General features: G+C 29.2%; 2 protein-coding genes across 3 annotated transcripts in view; both read right to left on the bottom strand.

Annotated features, from left to right (window-relative positions):
* The window catches only part of LOC107442347 (uncharacterized), a 15,089-nt gene extending 10,267 nt beyond the window's left edge, over positions 1–4,822 (bottom strand). Inside the window, exons 1-2 of the mRNA XM_016055897.3 lie at positions 4,649–4,822; positions 2,236–2,357 (exon numbers count right to left, since the gene is read on the bottom strand). Coding sequence (XP_015911383.1) covers positions 2,236–2,332 — 97 coding nt within the window. The 5' untranslated portion in view covers positions 2,333–2,357; positions 4,649–4,822. The remainder of the gene's footprint in view (positions 1–2,235; positions 2,358–4,648) is intronic.
* A 5,370-nt stretch (positions 4,823–10,192) lies between these two features.
* Positions 10,193–23,245, bottom strand: LOC107442348 (uncharacterized). 2 transcript variants are annotated; one of them, XM_016055899.3, is made up of 7 exons: positions 23,113–23,245; positions 20,956–21,077; positions 19,768–19,838; positions 18,781–18,888; positions 17,570–17,611; positions 13,708–13,728; positions 10,193–10,328 (listed from the first exon to the last, which is right to left on the bottom strand). In XM_016055899.3, exons 2-7 carry the CDS (start codon positions 21,050–21,052, stop codon positions 10,251–10,253), a joined length of 417 nt encoding a protein of 138 aa, XP_015911385.1. In that variant the 5' UTR covers positions 21,053–21,077; positions 23,113–23,245; the 3' UTR covers positions 10,193–10,250. The 2 variants fall into 2 exon arrangements, with proteins under 2 accessions (XP_015911385.1, XP_071036612.1); XM_071180511.1 differs by lacking the exon at positions 17,570–17,611.
* Between the last annotated feature and the right edge of the window lie 1,483 nt (positions 23,246–24,728).

Here is a 24,728-nt window from a genome sequence, read left to right as displayed (position 1 = left end):
AACCTACGTCTATTTCTTTACAGATATAGTGGCTTGTTATTTAAAACTGATAGGAATATATACATATTATTTCCATAATAAAGCTAATATTAAGAATTATTTGATAATATATATTTGTATACATATTTATTAGCAAGTAACATGCCTTTAGACATGTGATATGATGTAACGAATAGTGATTTGGCTGAATATTAGTAAAAGTTAATCAATGTTTAGTACAAGACAATTTTAACAATGTTCCAAATTCCTTCTTTTATAACTGCCTTACTGTATACCTTTATGATGTTCACAGAAATAACAGAAACAATAAGAAAATTTTTGGAGGTTAGAAAAAAACCATGGTAAATATAGGTTACAACCTCACATGGTAAATACGGCATCAACCCTGATCGTGAGCTGTCACCAGAATTGATTTCAAACTTGCAATTGCTTTTTTTTTAAATATAGGGGTCTGCCTGACGGTGGGTATGAGTTGGTCCTGTCAATTACGTTTCGTGCAGGTCTCTGTTTAGAAATTGACAAGACTTGGGCGTTTATTCTACCACAGATCACAATATGGAAATCTTCCCAAAAACATCACTAACTGAAAAGGTATGGATAAAGTTAGCCACCTCAAGGTAAATTATTACGGCTAAACATTTTCTTAAAAATATTTTTGAAATATAAAATTCCTTAAAACGCTTTAACAATTGCTGTTCACACGAATAGATTACGATATAGAAATATCGTCGTTAACGACTGCTTTGATTTATTTTTATATTAAATAACTTTAAAAAAATACAATAGAAGATTATTTGATTTAACAAACGTAAGAACATAATTAGAAAATTAACGGGAACAAATAAATAGTCGCACATTCCAATTAACATTCATTTTCACTGAATAAAAACTACAAGGAATCAATTAATGACTAGAAAACCTAAATATTACCGGACGTCCTGATATCATACAGATGTAATTAAAAATCCAAATTTATGTAATATTTATAAATCTAATTAGTTTTATTACAATTAAAGCAAAGTTGTACAGATGTATTACAATGTTATACAAATTTATATATACCGAAAAACACAGGTTTTCCACATTTATGACAATTCCACATTGTTATATTAAAAGATAATTTTCGGTGACAACTAGAAAATAATGTTCAGAAATAAAACACTTTAAAGTCTTCACGTGTATATTCACTGCAAGTGTACGCCCATACAATATTTAAGTGCTCTCAAGCTAAATAATGCAATAATTTTCCCGAAAGAATTTTCTTTCATAAAACATAAAAAGAATAAAAAAATTCAGTTGTTTGTTTTGATTTTAGCATTTTCTCTTTAAAATGAGCTATATAATTATGCAATTGCCAACTTCTTATTGGTTGGTTTCCGTAGCAGAATATATTATTAGCCAATGAATAAAATTAATCTTTAAAATAACCACTGTATTTAACGCTTTCTTTATTTTTACATTTGTTCTGTATTTTTGTTAAATGAAACATGTTTCCTTCCAAATAATTCTTATGATCAATTTAAATCAATAAAGTAAATTAAATTAGTTTGAAATTACTAATATTATTGAAATTTTTGTTAACTGTTAAAAAAAGAGTATGCGGTTATTTTTTTTTCGTACTCGTAACTGCAACTATTACACTGCAAAATTTGATTTCTGATGAATTGCAGACACAACAAACAAAAGTTTTGTTATTAAAATATTAATTGCGCCTTATTACTTATCGGCAATCTTGTAATTCACCTGGATCAAGCTTTGTGATCATAATGCCTACTGTAGTTCCTGATGATTCACGGTTCCAAGTCGAACTTACTAATGCTGGTACTAAACTAGTTGTCGTCGATTTCATGGCTAGCTGGTAAATTAATCATTATCTAAACAGTTTTTCACTTAATCACTTGAATTTCTTCTTTGTATATTGACATCAATGCCATGATATTTTATATGTAATACTGAGATATCTATTCCTAACGAAAACATCAAGCTTTAACTAAATAAATCTTTTGTTTATATCCAGACTGTTATTAATTTATGTTCTTTTTGGTTTACTTACTAATTGATTATTTTGGTTTACTTATAATTCGAACATACTAATGCAGGTACTAAACTAGTTGTCGTTGATTTCATGGCTAGCTGATAAATTAATCCTTATATAAACAGTTTGAAACTTAATCATTTGAATTTCTTTTGTATATATATATATATATATTTTATTATGTATATTATAATGCTCACCACAGAAGCTTTGGATGGATTTCATAACTGCTTCCATATTTATTTCTTTAGCACTCGCAATAAGGATATAGGAGCATAGAACAGTCCAGAAAAACATTATGCCCTATTTTATAATTCCAAAGCTAAAATAAAAATCAATTAGTGAAAAAAGCAAGTTATAATTTTCGAAAAAAATCAGTGAATTTATATACCTCCAGAAAAATTAATTTTAAGGAACATTTGACTAAAATTTATAATTTCTGTGCAACTTTAATTTTTGATAGGGAAAAATTCAACCATTTTCGAATTATTCAATAAAAGAGTAGTAAATCAGTATTTAAAGGAACAGGAATTGTTCCCTTGGTTTTGAAAATAAAAAATTGCATATAAGTTTGTGAATTTAATATAAAAATTCCTGCTTCATAAAGTTTTTAAAGTTGTTATATATTTCTGAAACGCAGCTATTTCAAGAGAAAAGAGATCAAAGGCCAGCCAAAAATAGTCTTTTATTATTATCTTTAAAAAATCTGAAGGTATTTAGCATTTCATGAAACCTAATAATAGAGTACAGAATTTTGATTTTATACAGATTTTAATTTGATTTCAGTTTTTAGAAAATCATGGTGGTAGATTTGAACATTTTTTACAAATTGTAGGTTAAAAAACTGGGCCGGATGACTTGCGATTCGTTTAGAAGCCTAAAGAAATTAGGCGAATTACCTTCAAAAGAAGTAAGTTAAATAAACTCTCTCAAAAAAAAAATGGTGAAACACAATAAGCAAAGATCTTAGGATTGTGCAAAATTTTAAACTTTCAAAACGTATGTACGTTGAAACCTGAAACAACTGCTGTTCCTATGCAGGCTATGAATTCATAGCAAATGTTCCTATGTTATGAATCGACTGTCTGAAACTGGCTGCAGTGCCGAAGACAAAAAACGTGAAACCGAATGCAATCCTATAATTTGTTACTGAGACCTTTTATTTTTTAACTAACGGCCTCCGTCACCTGCTTGGTCATGCTCGTCAACTCTTGGAACAACTTGCTTCCTCCCCCTGCTCCGTTCGCTCGTTGGATGCATTACCTCCCGTCCATTTTTTTATAGTTTTTTGAAGACTAAAATTCAGAATAAATAGTTTATGAAATTTTCTCTGCACAAAATTCTAAATTCATGACTGGTTTCTCTGAATATACTTCTAAATAAATTTCTTTCAATATTAGTTTGAAATTGCAAAATGCTTACGAATTTTTCACAATTCTAAATTTCAGTATTCAGAAAAACAACAGGTGTATCATAAAATTGTAAAATGTTCATAAACCAAAAAAAGTAGTAAGAAAAATGAGTATAGTCATAAAAAGGGATTAAAATTAAAGTTATTGTTGTTGCTAATTCCCATCTGGTCTGACGGGGTCAGACCAGATCAATGAATCCGTTGATATTAAGAAAATCCGAAACCAGAATGGGAGAGGAATGAATGTCATTCCAGTCCAGCCCTAAACAGTTCAAGATGTGCTCAGGTGATGCCTGGTTTTGTTGGCATTTAGGGCAAAGAGAAAAGATCTTTTGATTTGCAGAAAATGTGAGACTTTTCAGGTGTCCACTGGCCAGTCGGGATAAATTAAAGTAGTATTTAGAAGTTCAAATAAAACTTTACGTTGAAATCAATAATAACAACTCAAATATCCCCGAAGCAGTACTTAACTTTCAAATGTTTCCCCATAAAAACATTTTTAAATTGCGGTATTCTGACACAAAATAGCTTCAAATCCTGGAGTGTAATATGAAGTAGTAAAATGTTAAAAAAAAGTGAAAGAGGATAATACAGTTATAAAGTGATTGAAAATTAAGGTAGTATTGTACAGTATAATCTTTGATTAATCATGGATGAAAAAGAGCATTCGTATTACATCCGCATACACTCATGCAAAAAATTAGCTAATAGCCTTTTTAAGCTAGCCTCGCAGCTCTCCATTGTTATTGACGCATGAAAAAATTGAACCAATCAAATTCGAAGAGAGACTGCGTTTCTGTTTAGCCTTATACTTATGTCAAGGCATGAAAAGAAATTTCCTCAATTTTATTTACCTTACGTTAAGTTTTTTAACGCTTAAGTTCTAAATAATGTTTTATATAAACATTATGTAACATATAAACATTTTATATAAGCATTTTATATACAAGCATTTTATATATAAACATTATATATAAACATTTTATATAAACATTTTTATAATGTATTTTATGGAAAATAGCTTTCTTCCAGTAAATTCTCATAAAAAAAAAATCGCTGTTCTGCAAAGATAATTCACTGAGAAACTCAAAGGAATCTGCATCGTAGCTCGACGAATTTAAGAAATTGGCACTAATAATACTTAAAACATTGATGAAAATAAAGATTTTAATATATTTTAATAAAAAGTAATAAATACGTACCTATGTGAATTATATATTAATACTTTTTTTAAATTTGAATTTTTTCTGCGTTAGGTTTCCGTTTTGAAAGTGACTTATACGGGGAAATATTTTCATGAAAATTCCAGTTAAATATCTTGCCATAATAATATTTCATTTTGGAAATTTCTTTCACTTGCTTATTCACCTGACAAAGAAAAAACACACAGACAAGTGCGTGCTATGTGGTATAAAAGATTTACCATTCGATTCTCATATGAAGAAGGAAGTAAAGCAGATTAAAGAGCTCTAAACGAATTGCATGTTTTGTTTGGAATTTTTTTTTAAACAAACCATACAATAACTTCTATTTTTTAGCCACCAATTTCTAATAATATATTTCCTTATATTTAATTGCTTAGTGGGAAAACTCATGATCCATGTAATTATTTTATAACAGTGCTTTTCTTATGCATGTTCGTACATACTGGTTGGACTATTGAAGGATGATTATAAGACTATAACTTTCTCGGCCTGTTTTATTCTAGTTTCAATCAAAATCCCTGTTTGGGGAAATTTTGTGTGGAAATAGGGATTGATTCAAATTTACTGATAAAACCAGGGACTTGATAGCTTAGCATGTCCTTTTAGAGGTTTGTTTCTTGGGCCGGAATAATGGAGGAGTTCATCACTGGTTAAGTGAGCGAAGAGCGACGTCTCTGACAAAGTTGCGCTCTATTTCAACTTTCAAGGAAGGCATCGCTGCCCTATTAAGGGGTGCCGGTAGGGTATATATGATAATGATAAAACTAAGCTCTTTTCGACGTACTTTTTTACAGTAGTTAATTGAGATTTTGTTTCAGTCTTTTTTTCTCACAGAATATTTACGTATACATGTTTAACTGATAATACATATCTTTGGCGAAAAAAAAATTTTAAAAAAATTATGAACTGAGAAAGTTTAAATTTTTCAAAAGTTTCAGCTTTATTGAGCAAAAGTGTTTCATAACTGAGTTAACGCTAAAACATCATCACATCATACAAGTGATATATTCTCATATAACCCCAAAAAATTTTAAAGCTTTGTCATAAGCAGTTTCTTAGAAAAAGTACAGTTTCTTAGAAAAGTGATATATGCCCTACCGACTCTCTTTGTAGATACTTAACTTGAATTTTAAGGATTAAATAGTTTGTTTAGTTTGGATCATAGTTTGATGTTTTCGAAGAAATTTCTAAATTTTGAGGCAATGCATCTCTCAGAAGACACCTTTCGATTTGAATATATATATATATATATATATATATATATATATAGAAACGTAGCGAAAATAAATAGAAGAAAAAAACAAAACTTTATAAGGATTTTGGAGCATGACCATTTGTCTATCTGACATTTAATTTACTGTTAAAATAATTAAAAGTAGTGATGGAAAAAAATTATTTTAATTCTTATTCATAAGAATATTAATACACTATCTTAGCTACCACTGGAAAAAATATATTCAGAAAGTATTGAAAACTTGCAGTAGAATTCTTATCAAAACTAAATCGCCAATTACCATTGTACCAGTAGTACATATTACCGTCCGGGATACACATGAATTAAGCGTCATCTGTGAAAGGTGATATTTTAATGTTTTCTTAAGCGAATTTCCCATTAATCTGTCTTCCATGGGCTGGGCTTTTTAGCATGCAGCTTATTTTATATTATTTCAGTTAATACGCATTTTTTATTACTTTCTATTTATTTTTTTTATCGTGTCCTTGGGCAATTAAATGGCCTCGTGTGCCTTCAAAACTGCATCCGCAAGCTCCAATACATCATTACTGTCACAAAGTTCTGTAGCCAGTGGCACCATACCGAGTTGTAAAACATATAGGGCAAGGGCTGGGCACTCGAGAATGTGATCCGGGGTAAAATCAATATTATCAATATTAATTGAGCATTAGTGTCATTATAATATGCAGATTTTTACGGTTACCCAAACCACTTTTCTCTTTATTTTTGCTTTTTAGAACAGAAGTTACTTTTTCTTACAATTTCAATTAATACATATTACCAGCATTAATTAAGCATCATTGTCGTAAATGATAGTTAGACGACTTCGTACGGTTCTTATAGGAAATAATTACCTGTACTCCATTTCTTTTTCTTTCTAGTACAGCTTATATCTATATATATATTTCTCTTACACGGCACCAAAAAAATGCCTCATTACAACTCCTCGAATGGCAGCGTTAAAAAATTGACCAATGATTGCTGCTAAAAATGTCAAATGGCAAATCTAGATGAGGTGGCACAACATATAGCGCCTTTAAAAACGGAAACAATAACCAGAGTGAGCATTATCAGGTTGTTCAATTCAGATTCATGCCCTAAAAACCTATCAATTCAACAGCAGCCTTTAAAAGGCTGCTGTTGAATTGATATTTTTCTACTGGGAGCTTCCTAAACGCCAACTGCCTAAACGCTCCAAGATGCCAAATCTATAATTGTGTTTTCAAAGAAATTCTAAATGCTTAGTGTTAATTTCTTAGAGCTTTGCAGAAAAAAATGATTTTTGGAAAAAATTTAATTGAAACTTCTATTGGCAGTAGGCAAGGGGAACTGCCAAAATCATAACTCCCCGATTAGAAATGCAGCATGTCGACCTCCACGTGGTATTTCTCGGGTAATGCTAACAGCCATGCATTTTAATTTATTGTATGTAAAACATCCTTATTTTGTTCTAAAATGTTATGTACTTTATCACAAATGTTAATTAATATAGAAATTGATTTCAATAATGCTAAAAATCACCAAATATGATCACCAAAAAATATTTCATTTGGCGATAAAACAAATTTTTGTGTTCTTGAAAATGAAAGACTTTTTGAGGGTTATTATCTCACAAGGAAAAGTTAGGGTTTAAAGTTTATATTTTTAAATAATAATTTTTTTTTCTAAAACTTTCAGAATTTCTAGCATTAACTAGTTTATTATACACATTTAGTTAAATTTAGGTGAGTAACTGCAATATTTGATAATTTATTTTGCTAATATGTTTCTTATTTAGCTAATGTTTTGATTTTTTCACCATGTACAATCTAAATTGATAATATACTTTTTTAAAAGCCAATAAGAACATTGATAGAATTCTTCTACATAAGTACAATACTATGTCTTTGATGATAAAATACTATGTCTTTGATGATAATATACTATGTCTTTGAGCTAGAACATTGTGTTCATTGGCGAGCGAGCGCAGCGAGCCATGGTTCACGGCGTGAACCACATAGGATTGCGTAGCAATTCTCGGGGGTTGGCGAGCGTTAGCGAGCAGGGGGCGGAACCACCTAGTATATATATATTTCTCTTACACGGCGGCAAAAAAAAGCCTCATTACAACTCCCCGAAAGGCAACGTTAGAAAATCGACCAATGATTGCCGCCAAAAATGCCACATGCCAAATCTAGCTTAGGAGGCTCAACATATAGCGCTTTTAAAAACGGAAACTGAAATAACTGAATAACAGCAGCTGATAGCATTCTCACCCTATCAGCTGCGGCAATCTCATACTATTAAGCTAGGCAGGAGTGAATAGTCTTTGTCGATAGATCTCTATTTTAGTATTTTGTCGAAACCGCTTTTTTTTTTCACGAATTTATATATTACGAATTTAGTTAACGATTTTTGATTTATAATACGAATTTATTTCTTTTATTATTGTTATTAGTTATTCATTGAAATAGGAGTTTCAGTCGTGCTGTTACACTTTAAAATTTTATACTATAGCACATTTCTAATATGTTTACCGAATTACATGTCATGTATTTGAATTCAAATTTATTTTAATGACTTAGTATTTACTAAAAATAAGTAATTTTTTTTTACAAAAGAAGTTGTTATAATGGATTTGAATGATTGTTTTGAATTCTTAGAATTTTGTGCATGTGCAATGCACCTAAGTTAGTAGCGAGCAAAGCGAGCTTGGTTTGCGAAGCAAACCATATAAGATTGCGTAGCAATTTTCGGGGGTTGGCGAGCGTTAGCAAGCAGGGGGCGCAGACCACTAGTTTCTTTTATTTCAATATACATATAATGTCTTAATTAATTAAACATCATTGGCGTAATTCAAACTCATTAGTGTCGAGTTTTTATGCTTCCCCTAAAGGAATTAATACCATTTTCCCATTAATTTTAGCTTGTGAATACATAAATATTTTTTTTTCTATTTCATTACCGTTGATTTCAAATATGTATTTTTTTAGAAACACGTTTAAAAGAATTAATATAAATAAAATAAAATCGCATATCTTCAGACAAAGTATAAATTTGATGACGTAAACCACGCATGCTACCACGTAATGTTCATCGAATTCATCTGACATAGAGAATATAAAATTATTTAATATTTAAATAAGTGCAATAAACTATTTTTTGACCGAACAGAGCTATAAGCTTGCAATTATCACTGATGTTATCTTTAAAATATGTGAAAATTGAATCGTTAAATTTAAAACAATGGCTAACGCTTAACCAATCAGAAAATTTCATTTCGTTTTTCGCTCATCATGCAAGAACGATTTGTCGCAGAATGTTCTAATGTTGACAGTGACGTGCTTGAAACTATCTGTATGGCAAATTTCATCGCTTTCTGTCTGTTGGTTTAGGAGTCTATAAAGTACATACATACACACATTCATTTTTATATACATAGATTTTAAAAAAAGATTTACTTTATTAATTAATTTTGTATACATCTTCTTGTTTCGTGCTTGTTGATCGATAAACCGGTATTGTCGATTAATGCCGGTTAATAGATTTTTTTCACCCCGTGCAGAGAATGAATATTGAACTAGTCTGAAATCTTTTACCGGGTTACGGAAAAAATTGTAAACTGCCCACAACTTGCAACTCAGTAATGAAATTTTCTGTCTGCTGTACTGGTCAAATAATGTATTTATTTTACTAAAAATGTTCAGTATTAACAATTATAAAAAAGAAATTATAGATTTCGTTAACCAGCTTAAAACAGTGCTTTGAATTTACCATTAGTTGACAAAAATATACCTGTGCAAAATTTTAGAGCGAAAATATTAGCTTTGTAAGTAACTCAATTACTTTTGCTGCCTAGGCGGTACCGAAGTTTTGATTCAATTATGAAGGTATTAAGTTAAAATTCTAAAATTTCGAACACGTATAAAGAAAGGATAACAATTAAGTGCTATCGCAAGTCAATCAATAAAATCTACAATTTTTAGTCCGACTTCCACAATTTTTGACCCATTCAAAAGACGAAAGATATTAATTCAGAGTTACTCGTATAAGATGAATCATATTGTAGCACTGCCGCTGAAAGATTTAGACTTTTTTTGCCGTATTTTAATAAACATACTAAACTGGATTAACCAAATCATATCGATTCGTACGTGTGGCACGTTAGTCTTGCACGGCACCGTACTAGTCATTAGTCTTTTATACGCGTACTACATTAATCTATTTTCTCGTGAATCTTTTGAAAGTTGAAGTCAGATAACAAGAAGGATTGATCTAAGAGAGACATTTTCATACATAACCAAAGAGTGCAAACAGTACCCTTGTTTTGAAAAAAAAAGAAAAGGTTTTCATTTTATTGAAGAAAAAAAAATCACAATTAAGTTTCTATTTGGATTTTGGTTCTTCATCCGTTGGTACATACATATCTATACCAAACTTTTCAGACATAGCCATATCACAATCCTGAAATAAATAAAGCTTTTTCAGAAATAAAAATATACAATTGTGCTAATCTAAGTTATTAAACAATGAATATTTCCAAGTGGTTTATTTATTTATTTTTTTGTACTGTTGATGATCATTAGATTATCTCACAGAAATAAAAGGAAGAGTTTGCGCGAGTGTATATGTGTGTCTGTTTGTCCCTCTTCAAACTCTAGAACCATTTATGAAATGTTTATACATCGGGAAAACGGTGTTATTTTAATCCCTCGATCATTTCATTAAAATAGTTCAAAGGTTTCAATTATATTATTTGGCAGATACGTTTGAAAAATAGAATTTTGTAGCTGGTTTTCTCAAATGCCAGTGATATAAATTAAACTTCTGACAGTTCCGTTTTTTTAATTAATATTTTAACGATAATATCTGTGATTTCTGCAAATTTATATTTTCATTCAATCATCAAAAAGATTATTTCTTTTTCTAAATATTTAATTTTTTTTAAATTTCTATACCAGATAAACTCAATGATCAATGTGAACGTTGTAGCATAGATGGGTTAGGTCACCAAAATAGATTTCCTTAAGTTATCTTTGTGTTGCCATATAAGGCACTACATATTTTCTATCTTTTAAAATTTCATTAATTTTTTTAAATTTAATTTTTCTAATAATTCTTAATCTAATTTTAATTTAATTAAACCTATTATTTAATTTTTATCAGATTCTATAAAAAGCAAGCATAAATATGTATTCTCTTCCTCTTAACAAATAATGTAACGGCTAACATTTTTATATCAATACAAATGTGAAACTCATTAATTCAATCGAATAAAATCTATTGAATCGAATAAAATCTATTTACAATTCTTTATTTCTTATGTAACTTTATTTCTCTTACCACAGAAATGTTTCAGTTACAGCGTTATATTAATTCTCACGGTCTCTTTGTATATTAAGCTATAGCGCCAATTATTTCAAATTTAATATTAATTACGAGGCTTGGCTTTGTTTTTGGCTATTTTATCTTTCGATAAATTGCCAACTATGGATCTCTTCCCATGCTCCTACCAGTCCGACGGGAACAATTCAATTACTTTCATTCAATTACTCCTAGATCCGACCATTAATGAATTTCTTCTAAAATTTTCATATTAGAAATATGCATCTCTTTTTCCCTATTAGAGAATACTTTTTATTTTGGCCATGATGTATCTAATAATAATATTACTAAAAATAAATCAAGAATCCTATTTTTGAAATGACTTTGCTCAATTTTTTGGAATTAATCTATATGTCGTAAGAAGCGCAATCTAAAACAAAACATTTCTACTTTGGACAAAATCTTCGCGAAAAAGTAATGAACTTACCTCCATTATATAAACTGGTATGACTCCCATCAAATAGCTTAAATAACTAAATTATACCAAACTTCCATCAAATTCTTATCGTTTTTTCGTAATTTTGAATTTAAAATGCGTTAAGATAAGGCGAAATTTAAAATTTTACGGTATTTTAAATTCAACGAAATTATGTACTGAAAAACATTATTAACGAAGAAATTCGTTAAGGATAAATGTAAAAAATTACCATGCCTTTATTTAACCTAATTATGCTTAATTAATTTTGGTAATAGATACTCCTTAAAATAAAAAATAAGCTATGCTCTATAAATCAAATTTAATAGAGAAATGTACTTTTTCATTTAGAGAAATCTTAAAAAATCGTAAACTACTATTGACATCAATGATGAATAATTGATTTTGGTAATAGGCACTACTGATATTTGGCAATCGGTGCAGTTTTTGCTAGGTACCAAATATTCTAATACAGGTAAAAAGCTAATATATTGGTATATTGAATATCTATTAGAACTGCACTAAATCTGTGCAATTCTAATATAGATAATGTGGAAATAAGTTTCTTTTGACCCCCCAGAAGGATGAGTACCAAAAAAAATTGTTGATTGGCGTAATTGGGACAATCATGAATTGGACTTCACCAACAGTATTATACTAAACGGCACTAAATCAAACTAATGGTTTATTTAATGGGAAGAACTACTAAACAAGTGTTTTACTTAACTGAATAACGTAAAGTCTCCAGAAGTGGTAACAAGTAAATAAAAAAATATGAATATATTAAATAAGAAATAATCACATTATATTAATGGACAACAGCATTATATCAAATGACACTAAATCAAAGTAATTTTTTATTTGATGTGATGAAGTACTAAAAACATGTTCACTTAAATGAATAACGTAAAGCTACCAGGAGTGACAACAAGTGAAAAAAGAAAATTGAATATAGTAAATAAGAAAAATAGAGTTATTTTAACTTGATAAATTCTATTCGTATATGTTATCCAGTTTCGTGCTTTATTTCGAAGTGCTGTACAGCAGTGTTCCCCAATCTTTTTATCACTGCGGGCCTGTCAGCGTTTGATTATTTTACCGCGGCCCGCTGGGGGGGACGTTGATCGTTTATATTTTAGATTATTTTGATTTATTAATTTTAATTTAATTGTATTTAAACATGCCTTCAAAATAAAATACAGCTACATCAAAAAAATAAATATAAAGTGATTTAACATTTCAACTTACTAGAACGTTAAATCAATGAGAACCCTGAGCATGTTTCTTTGCCCTGAGATGGTTCCATCTGGGGGTAATTGGGGACAATGATGCATTACAAACATTAAAAAAATTATGTCACTACCTTCGGGTGTCCCTTTTTTAAAAAAAAAAGTTTTAATGTAACACAGATATTTTTAATTTGGGGTGTAAACCTAGAAATTTAAATTTAGTTTCAATGAAATGGGCGGCCCGGTACTATTTGATCCGCGGACCGGTACCGGTCCGCGGACCAGGGGTTGGGGAACACTGCTGTACAGGACTCATTAATTACAATTTTTTTTTAATCCTTACTAAGAATGGGCATTCAACTAGTTTTAGTCGTAACTAAAAAAAATTCAATTCCAAATATATCACAAAAATTCAATTCAAAATATATCAAAAATTCAAGTTCAATTCCAAATACATATAAAAAACATTGCACAAGCACTTTTTAAGAATATGAAAATTTTAAGCTTCACTTGCGTTGACTCAATTTCGATTTTTTTTCTAAACATTCATTTTTTTTAAACGAAAGTCTTTTAGAGAGAGATAATGTAATTTTCACAGCATATTATTAAAGACAAACAGTTTATCTAGTACTTAAATAACACAATAAAACTTAAAAACTACATTTTCTCAATGAAACAAAAATAACTTTTCAACACTTAAATATTGCGTATGTACGACAGAAATACTTAGCATTCTTTTCTAAATTCAAATGTTTGAAAAATCAACTTTTTTTTACCATCACAGACTGTGTTTTTAATTCAAACAAATACTTACAAATGAGTCAGATCTCTCAGTCTGAAAGAAAACATTAAATATAAGAAATTATTCAGAATATTTTTATTATATAAAAAAATATAGAGAAAACGATCTGAAAGTTTTCTTATAAAAATCGCTTTATACTATAACTTTCTTAACACAATAAATGCAAAATTATATTGAAAAATTAAGCTTAACATGTGTGCTTATTTTCACTTTTTATATTTTAAATAAGCATACTGAATTTCATTCAGATTTCGGATCGATGTTTTAAATTTTTTTATGAATTCAAAACAAATAATGAGATAACAATTTGCAACGATACAGATGGCCGTAGTATCACGTACAAAATGTATAAATGGCTAAAATATGTATAAATGGATAAAAGAAATTATAAATAATAACGATAATAGTAATATTTATAAATAATAATGATAATAATAATGTGCTTGAGTATTAATAATATGTATAAATGTATATAATAAGTGTATACATAACAGTATAAATAACTGTACATAATAAATGTGTAAATGTACGTATATATGAACTGACTGGACATATATTTGTGTGAGTTATTCATCTGAGAATGTTACTGATGTAATTATGACCGCATCAAGAGGAGAACTTAGAACGTGGAATGGTGGTTGGAGGTAGATGCACGGAACATTCCATTCCGGAATTTGTGAGGAAATTCAACATTCCGAGATCTTCAGTGTCATGGGTGTGCCGAGAATATCTAATTTCAAGCATAACCTCCTACCATAAGCAACGTAGTGGCTGACCGCTGCGTGAATGCATGTATGGGCGGCTATTTCATAGCATAGGGTGGATCCTCCAATAGGTGGATTTATTTAATCATTGACGGGGAATGGTCTTAATCAGCTACTTAGAAACCACTTGCAGCCATTCATGGATTTTGTGAAAGCAAACATCGATGGAATTTTTATGAATGACAATGCGCCATTTCAGCAGGCCGCATTTGTTCGTGGCTGATTTGAGGGGTTACAGTACCTTTGCAACAATTTTTTTAAATAAAGGTATAATCATTCATTTTGAGGATCCTTTACATGCTTACTTAACTTATAATCAATAATTTATCTTCAAAAAACAATTAAACTGTTTAAATTTTTTAAAATTTTAAAAAAAGTTCAAAAAGTTCAAAATTTTTAAATCCGTAAGGCTTTTTTATTTGAACTTATTTTCAAAAAATTTTTCTTTCTTAGTGCTTACAATATTCTTCTTAACAATTTTGTACATTCATTTATTGATATATTAATTAGAGTATTTTTTATTAAATATTTTGTAAAAATGTAGAAAAAAAAGGGTAAAAATTCCTGTTAGGTATATATAACATGCTGTAAAAATTGTAATACCTTATAAAATGCTTATTCCATGCACAGTTTAATTAAGTGTATTATACTTAAGATAAAAAAGTTTACTTCAAAGCTTTATCTTAAATAGAAAAAATTCCTTAAGGATTTAATCAAGATCGAAACACAAAATTATCATTTATGAGAAAAAGCCCTTTAAAGTTTGTCTGCAGAGCAAGATTCTGTATTAAGACAATCTAAAATCATTTATAACTTTTTCAAAAATGTAGATAGAGACATGATTTTTTTTAGTACATTTGAAATAGCTTGAAGTTTTATTATAAGCAATAAAAAAAATTGGTATTTTTGTCATTTTTTGGGTACTGTGACCCCTTGAATAACACTCTGGACGATTCCCCACTAGTAGGGTTTTTCCACTAGTGAGGAATGGTCTAGAATAGCATAGCTTTACCCCACTAGTGGGGTAATACCGGGTACATATGTTTATTCTATGGGAAATTTAAAAATAGTAGAATTTCAATGAAAAAGTAGAAGACATTTCTATTTTATGAAACAATTTAAGTGTGTTGTAGTAAAGGCCGAACTTAAGAGAGAGAGAGTGCAAAAAGAGGGACAACTTTCCCAGGGACTGGGACCGCTGAGGGATCCCTTTCAAAAAATATAGTGTTTATTAATGTTTGTTTTTAAAAAAGAAGTTCAGGTTTTTTTCATATCTGTTTAAAAACTACAATTTATTTAAAGAGTCTTCAAAAATTCTACCAAATGTGAAAATAAGGCTTTCTGTGCTTTAAGGATGGATGCTGTTCATGATATACGCAATGAATTTTGTCCAGGGAACTATCCAGCGCCCATAAAACTGTTGCTCAATCATGGACATAGATATCTTCTTCCACTGCATTGCAGCTTTCGTTCCCCCAGAATAAGCACACATCAAGGGGAGGGGGGCACCATGTCGTGTAGTACCCAATTTCACCCCTCGAGCTTAAACTATCTAAACGAAACAGAACAGGGTTACTTATCGGGCTGAATTCTTATTGTTTGTTAGGGTATGAACAATTAATAAACGTATAAAAGCCGTATAATAAGCTGGAATAAGCATCACAGTTATAAAAATAGTTTTGACAGCTGTCTTTTAGCTTAAAATATGAGAACATTAAAGAATTGACATAGCGAATCAGACTTATCTACACAGATGCCGCGAGTCAATAAGCAATACGCCTTCTTGACTGGTAAAGAGAATTTATCTGCTCGAAACACAGAAGTAATTTCACCAAAACCAAAATTTCTCCTCTTTCCCCCGTATATTTAAATATAGAGAAAGATTTGTCTTGAATAGACATAAATGTCGGTTACACTTTAGGCGGTACAAATACCGATAATGTAAATGTAGACTTAAAAATTAAAACGATTTATATTTCAAACTGAGCAAACAAATATTTAATAAAACCGATTTGTCTTGAATAGATATAAATGTCAGTTACAGTTTAGGCACTGCGGCAGTACAAATACTGATAATGTAAAGGTAAACTTAAAAATCAAAACGATTTTTATTTTAAATTGAGCAAATAAATACTAAATAAAACCAATTAGAAATTCTTTTAACATTAACTTATTTTTTAAACCAAGCGAATTTAAGGCAGAGGGTAAAGTTCCTGTTTTACACTGGCGCCATCTATGACCAAGAATACGACTTCAGCAGCACACACGTCATAACCTTTTTAAAGGGAGGACCCATTCATACATCCATTCATCCATCCACAGATCGTAATTTTGACTTGAGCCAGAGAACGTTCAATCTCCAAATCAGTACCTCCAAAGGTATGATTTGTTATGGAAACATGGAGGATTTTATGACCCATCAGATTTAAGGTGCACCAGTTACCATTTACTTCGCGGGGAGTCTTCGGCAGGCGGAGATCAAACTCACGACCTTTTAAACTTGAGTCAAATGCCCAACCAACCAGGCTATTCCGACCCACGTTTGTCGTATACATAGGTAATTGTTCGTGTCCCATTACTTTATGCAGCTCCAAAATACTTACTTAAAAATCATTTTGTGAAAGTTTTGTAATTTTTTCAAGTTATAAATATCTTCAAATGTCAAAAATTATCATCAATATATATCTGTGAAATAAATAATTAGATTTAAACCATCATGTTGTTTCTCATAGGATGTTAGAAAAAAATTATTAGTTCATTTAAATTTATTAACTCCTCTATATTTTTCAGATTTGCTAGATCAACTTAAAATTTAAATCAATTTAGTTTTTAGGTTTACACTTGCAATGTTTAATTTTGCTATTTTTTAAATTTTAATTTTGAAAGCATTTAATCCTTTTTAAGAATTTTTGAATGAATAATCACGCATTTATATATAATTAATGGCATTTATCTAAAAAGTACTTTAGTCCGTTATATTATGTAGGTAAAGATAATCTGATATTAAGCGTAATTAGCTTTGCACCGCATAAAGCTAATCAGAACGGTATATTAAATTATTTTCAAAATTTGATAGAACTTAATTTAAGCTTTACACATATAATACTTACATTCTGCAATATGTCTTCGTGTTCTCCAAAGCATTTAAGAAGCTAAAAATGTAATAAATAAAAGTGTAATAATAAATGTAATAATAAATGTAATAAAAATAATAGAAAGTTTTATTCCAACAATACAAAGTAAATTGCAAATTATGCAAATAATATTGTTGCTGAAGTTTTTAAAGACTAAATTTAGAAGATTATGACGTAGCTGGTAGATACTGAGGAATGCTTATATTAAGAGTAAATTATTTTTGATTTTATTTTCACATTGATAAAAATTTTATTAAACAGTATTAATAAATTTGGTAAAAAGGAAAGAGTTTCGTAGAAAGAATTTCAGTAAAATAAGAGTAATTGCAAATATTTTACTTTAGTATGAAAAAAAAAGATAATTCAGTTTCCCTTTTTATGCCTACCTGAATTCTTGCATATTTCTAATTTTATAAATATTAAATATGTAATTTTGTTTAATTCTTAATAGCAAATGAAACTACATGGAATTAACAAGGGTAGTTAAGAAGGTAGTTTTCCGGGTAGTTAAAGAAGTAGTTAGCTTAATTGACAGCAATGCGATAAAACATTTTTCAACCAAACTAGGAGTCTCAAGTTTAAATATGTTGTTTATTAAAGTATAAAAATATATTCGGAAAAATTTATTGATGTTTGGTAATTAGCTTTATAGAGTGTAATGTTGAACGTTCCACTTGCACCAATTATGGTCATGTGCTCAGCGCAGCATAGCCGAATCCGGCTCGTGAGACTTTAACAAATTACAAAAGAAATACAGGGTTCCCTTTTTTGAATATAGGAATTTTGTTAGAAGCATTATTCCTAATACAACGCATGATTAGCTAACTTGGTTAGAAAACGCAACATGAAAGTTACAGTATTTAATACCTACTCAATTACGACTGAGAATCGAGTAAGGAAACCAGCTTGACAAACGAAAAAGCAAACATTTGAACCATCCCGTTATACACTGCAAATTGTTTTCAATAAGAGATAAAATAATATTGGTAAACTTCTGAATATGCAAGAAGTTTTATTAAAAATTTAATATTTCAACTGTTCTAAAAAATCATCCGATTTCGGGACGAAATAATTTTGAAAATAATACATCTTAAATGTTGTTGAAGTTTTATGCGTGGAAATAAGGATGAATATTTTATCAAAGTTGAATATTTCTTTTTGTTTTATCTCTACAAAAGAAAAATCACCTCTGAAAATGTAGTTGTTTGGTCTTGACACGCCTCTTGGAAAAAGGAAAAAGGTTCTTCTAGTCCTGGAATGGCTCTAGTATAACAACCACGTACAACATCTTGGATCTAAAAATGAAATTATTTTTAATATTAGTTTTAAAGAAAATTAATGAATGAAACTGAGGATTAATTTTCAGGCATCAAATGCATTTAAATAAATGTAAAAAACTTAAAATTCTTTATCATACATTATTTCTAGAAGCTTTAAGCTGAAAGTAAAATTATAGTTAACATTATCTGCTAATCAATGAAAATATTTGTTTAGAAAAGCAGTAAATGAAATTATTAATGTAAGAAATCAATAAAATTATTAAAATCTGGCTTGATTTATAAAGTATGATACTAACTGTTAGCTGCGAAACTCTTAACGTTTTCTTGTGAGAAAATCTTTACCACCTAATACGGTAAAACAACAAGAATATTATCAGCACCAACTAGGTTCTTAACCAATGATAATCAATTCTATGTTCTTCGATAGCTGGAAGCTAACCCATGTGATAAGGATATATGCGAAAATATTTGCTGGATAAAATTTTTTTTATTGATAATTAAATAAAAAGAAATTTAGAATTTTATTTCTGGAAATAGTGATAAATAATTTTTGAACCAGAATCGAAAACTAAAAATAGAATAAATATTATGCATCGAAAGCCTGTTACGTAGTGCTTAGAAGTAGTTTAAATTCATTTAATGTTCAAAAGATGCTTTAAAAATAATTGTTCAAGCTAAATATGACTTTTCAGAAACATGTTTGGATACTTATTGATTAATATGATAATGTTTTTGATTTATAGAACTGTACATAAAATAACTACAACTGATTTAACCAATACTTTATTTTTCCATCACTTGAAAAAAAAATTTTTTTTAATAGTTTTCAATTCCAACATAAAATTTTTAGGATGTTTTGCAAAAGTTACAATAAAAACAAAATAAATCACTCACATTTTCCGGGTTTAATGAAAAACATTCATTAAGCTCTGGCTTCATACTTTCACCATGTTCTTCCAGTTTCACTAAAATTATTTAAACAAAATAATTTAATTGTGCCACAACCACTATATTTGTATAATAAAAGCTGAAAGATTGTAAAATAGGCATTAGAGAAAATTTCTTTAACAAACACAAGGTCGGTTTCTATTTCTGAGGCATGAAAAACCTCAAAATCATTAACCTTCGAGTTCAAGTAGTAGAATGACTTAGCGAACGATATAGAATAGTTAGGAGCCAGATATTTCTAAACATGCTTCGATTTATATTTCTTGGCGAATTTATTCTAATTCATTATTTTCATAATTATTTAATAAATAATATAATAGGAATTTTATATATACTGCTTCTACCTTTAATTGTTTGTTTATAAATTTCCTAGATAAATAAGAAATTATTAAAAAAAAATTTGTTGCTTATTTTTAATAGCGATTTTTCACATAATTATATTCATGTTTAGGATTTAATCAAACTTTTGTTTTTAAAAATTAAAATAATAAAAAGTTTTAAGTTTTCAGTTAAGAAGCATTAACTTTGCAACTAATTACTACGCTTTAACTTTTTGAATTGCTTTTTCTTTGAAATGTTAGGAGAGTTGTTTGACCCCTCTAATGTTTGTTACAGTAAATAAAAGTCTTTGGTGCTATACTTCGGGCAAGGAACTGATGTTGAAACACTTAAACAATCAGAGAGAAAAAATGTAATCAGAATTCTTTATTATTCTTAAAAGATGGGGGAGGGGGTGTTAAATTACAATTTTGCAATATATTTTTTTTTATTTGCTTTCTTAAAGCCCACTTATTACTACAAGTATTGTTAGCTTTTAAGTATTGTACATCAATACTTCCTCGAAATCCAAAATCAATTCACGCAATAATTAAAAAATAAATAAACATTTCCCCTATTAAAAGATATACAACTTGTCATTGAGTTTAGTATTTATATATATATATATATATTCGTTTTAGATATGGCACGGTCTGTGATTGGCATGTACATAGTTGGCTTTTTCTTCATCTTCATTTCCTTCTTCACTGGAGTGGCCGNATATATAGATAGATAGATAGATAGATATATAGATATAGATATAGATATATATATATATATGTTATCATTATTATTTCTTTTTATTATAATTTTTACCACAAAAGCTTTGCATGGATTTCATTACTGCTTCCATATTTATTTCTTCGGCACTCGCAATTAGGATGTAGGAGCATAGAATAGTCCAGAAAAACATTATGTCCTATTTTATACTTTTGAAACTAAAATAAAAATCAATTAGTGAAAAAAAGCAAATTATAATTTGCAAAATGAATCTGTAAATTCATGTATTGCAGAAAAATTGCTTTTAAGAAACAGTTGACTAAAATTTATAATTTCTGCATAATTTGTTGATAGGGAAAAATTCCATCAATTTCAAATAATTGAATTAAAGAGTAGTAAATCAGTATTTAGAGAAAGCAGCCCAGAACAGGAATTGTTCCCTTGACTTTGAAAATAAAAAAATTCGCTTAAGGTTGTGAATTGAATATAAAAACTCCTGCTTCCTAAAGTTTTTTAAGTTGTTATATATTTCAGAAACGTAGCAATTTAAAACAAAAAGAGATCAATTGCCTACTAAAAATAATCTTTAATAATTTTCTTTAAAAAAAAATCTGAAGTTATTCAGCCTTTCATAACACCTAATAATAAAGCGTAGAATTTTAATTATATACAGATTTGAATTTTTGGAAAATCTTGGAAATGGATTTGAATTTTTTTTTTGCAAATTGTAGGTTAAAAAGGCTGAAGAAACTAGGTCAATTGCCTTCAAAAGAAGTAAGCTAAAGTAACAGCTGCTGTAACAAACAAAAAAATGCTAAAGCAATGCGCAAAAATGGTAGGATTATGCAAAAGTTTAGACTTTCAGAAGCACTAAGAAATGTGCATTAAATCAAGAATATATTTTTAATAATACAACTGATGTTCATATGCAGGCTATGAATTCATAGCATATGTTCCTACGCTATGAATTGACTGTCTGAAACAGGCTGCAGTGCTGAAGACAAAGAACGTGAAACCGAATATAAAATGTTCTTATTTTTACTAATAAAACTCTAATCTACTTTTTGGATGAATTATACAATATTATTTATGCAATATTATTTATGCCTATAATGTGATACTGAGACCTTTTACTTTTTAACTAAAAGCCTCCGCCACCTGCCTCGGTAATGATCGCCAACTCCTGGAACTACTTCCTCAGTCCCTTTGCTTCTTTCGCTCATTGGATATATTACCTTCGTTCATTTTTTTATACTTTTTTGAAGACTAAAATTCAGAATAAATAACTCATAAAATTTCCTCTGTACGAAGTTCTAAATTCATAATTGGTTTCTCTGTACATAATTCTAAATATGTTGCTTTCAATATTAATTTGAAGTTAAAAAAATTTAAGGATTTTTCTTAAGTTTACCGTGTTTTTTATTGGTGATTCTAAAGCTGGACTTTTCATTAATGATTTAATGTTCAGAAGTACAACAGGTAAAAGTCTTTTATAATAAAGTTCTAGAATGCTTAAAAACTAAAGAAAGTAGCGAGAAAAATGAGTATAATCATAAGAAAGGGTTAAAATTATAACTGTATTTAGCAGTTCAAGTAAAACTTTAAGTTGGAATCAATATCAACAATTAAAATATCTCCGAAGTAGTTCTTAACCTTTAAATTTTATTTTTCCTATTAAATGATTTATAAATTTCGGTATTCTGACACACAATAGCTTCAATTCTCAAGTGTAATATGGAGTAGTAAAATGTATAAAAAAAGTGGCTAATGTAGTAATAAAGTGAATGAAAATTGAGCATAATTTTTGCTTAATAATAACTGAAAGAGAACATTCGTATTGCATCCACATGCACTCACGCAAAAAATTAGCCAATAGCATTTTCAAACTAGCCTGACAGCTCTCCGTTGTTACAGACGCATGTTATACTTGAACCAATCAAATTCGAAGAGACATTGCGTTTCTTCTCGGCCTCATATTTGTGTTAAAGCATGAAAAGAAATTTCCTCAATTTTATTTGCTTTATTCTAGATTTTATAACGCATAATATAGGTTTTGTATAATATAGGTTTACATAGTAAATTTTCGGAAAAGCATCGTACTTCCGCAATGATTATTCACTGAGAAACTCAGAGGAAACTGAATTTCCTCGACGAATTTAGGAAATTAGTTTCAGAACGAACAATAGTTAAATCATTGATAAAAATTAAAATAAAGATTTTGATATATTTCAATTAAAAGTAACAAATACGTACCTCTGTGAAAATATATTACTACTTTTATTAGTTTGAATTTTTTCTGGGATAGGTTTCTCCGTTTTGAGAGAGACTTATATGGGGAAATAGTTTCACGAAAATTTCAGTTAAATATCTGGCAATAATAATATTTCATTTTGGAATTTTTTTTATTTTCTTATTCACCTGACAAAGAAAAAAACAGACAAACAAATGCGTGCTATGTGGAATAAAAGATTTAAAGTTTGATTCTGATATGAAGAAGGAAGTCGAACAGATTGAAGAGAGATAAACAAATTTCATGTTTTGTTTGGAAAAAAACTTTCAAACAATCCATACAATGACTTCTGTTTTTTAATACTGAATTCTGTGCATTATTCAGAGAAGATGTTTACGTCAATAAAGCATGTCATCTATTTCACAACCAATACCTTCAAAGAATATTTTTCATCAAATAATATACCTTCAAATAATATATAGTGGGAAAATCCATGATACATGTAATTATTTTATAATAGCGCTTTTTTTCCTATGCCTGTTCGTACATTCTGGTTGAACACTTGAATAATGATTATAAGACTGACTTAACTTTCTCGGCCTGCTCTATTGTAGTTTCATTCAAAATCTCTATTCGAGATAATTTTGTTAGAAATAGTGATTGATTCAAATTTACTGATAAAACCTAGGACTTGGCAGTTAAGCTCGTCCTTTTAGAGGTTGGTTTCCAGGACCAGATAATGGAGGAGTCCAATGTGGCACAAGCACGATTTAGTCTCCAATAACTTGTCTAGCACACGGTTCAGTGAGCAAAAAACGATATCTTTGCCCTCTCAAGGAGTGTTGGTAGGGCATATATCAATAATGCTAAAACTGTCATTTTTCGACTTAGTTTTTCACAGCAGCTAATCCAGATATTGTTTCAGTTTTTTTCACAGAATATTTACATATACATGTTTACACTGTGATAACTGATAATACATATCTTTGTCAAAAAATAGATTTAAAAATTAAGAGCTGCGAACACTTAAATTTTTCAAAAGTTTCAGCATTTATGAGCAAAAAATCTTTTATTACTCAGTTAACGCTAAGACATTATCATGGCGTACAGCTGATATATTCTCAAATAACCGCAAAAAAAATTAAGTGATATATATCGTAAGCAGTTTCTTAGAAAGGGTACGTAGGAAAAGGTCAGTTTTTTAACATCATTGATATATGCCTTACCGACCCCCCCCCCCTAATAGATAACTTGAATTTTAAGGATTAAATGGAAGTTTTCAGTACAGGGGTATTTCCTGACCCAATTATAATGCTGTTTAGTGCGGTTTATATTTTGATGTTCTCGAAGAAATATCTAAATTTTGAGGCAATACATCTCACAGAAGAAGCCTTTTGACTTGAATATATATATGTATGTAATATATATTATATATGCATATAATATATATACACACACACACAAAAAGGNACGACGATGTACTGGTTCTCGCCCGCGAATTACTATTACTGCCTACATAAGTATCGAGTACTAATTTTTAAGGATTCTCTTAGAGTATAGAAGCTCTCTTTTTATTAATGACATTCTAACTAAGTAAAAAAAAACTCCGTGAAAATAATCATATATAATTTATAGTATC

This window comes from Parasteatoda tepidariorum, chromosome 4 (assembly GCF_043381705.1).
Source record: "Parasteatoda tepidariorum isolate YZ-2023 chromosome 4, CAS_Ptep_4.0, whole genome shotgun sequence".
In the NCBI taxonomy this organism is placed as follows: domain Eukaryota; kingdom Metazoa; phylum Arthropoda; class Arachnida; order Araneae; family Theridiidae; genus Parasteatoda; species Parasteatoda tepidariorum.
The sequence above is the reverse complement of the archived record's forward strand: the minus strand, read 5'-3'. Positions and strand labels throughout refer to the sequence as shown.

What these genes read in the sequence shown, in the direction of transcription:
- LOC107442348 (XM_016055899.3), bottom strand. Translation starts at nt 21,052, where the DNA reads ATGTTTTTCTGGACTATTCTATGCTCCTACATCCTAATTGCGAGTGCC. An exon ending in AAACAACTACATTTTCAGAG is followed by an intron (nt 17,612 to 18,780) that starts GTGATTTTTCTT and finishes TTACATTTTTAG; the next exon opens with CTTCTTAAATGCTTTGGAGA. An exon ending in ACGAAGACATATTGCAGAAT is followed by an intron (nt 13,729 to 17,569) that starts GTAAGTATTATA and finishes GTTTTCTTTCAG; the next exon opens with ACTGAGAGATCTGACTCATT.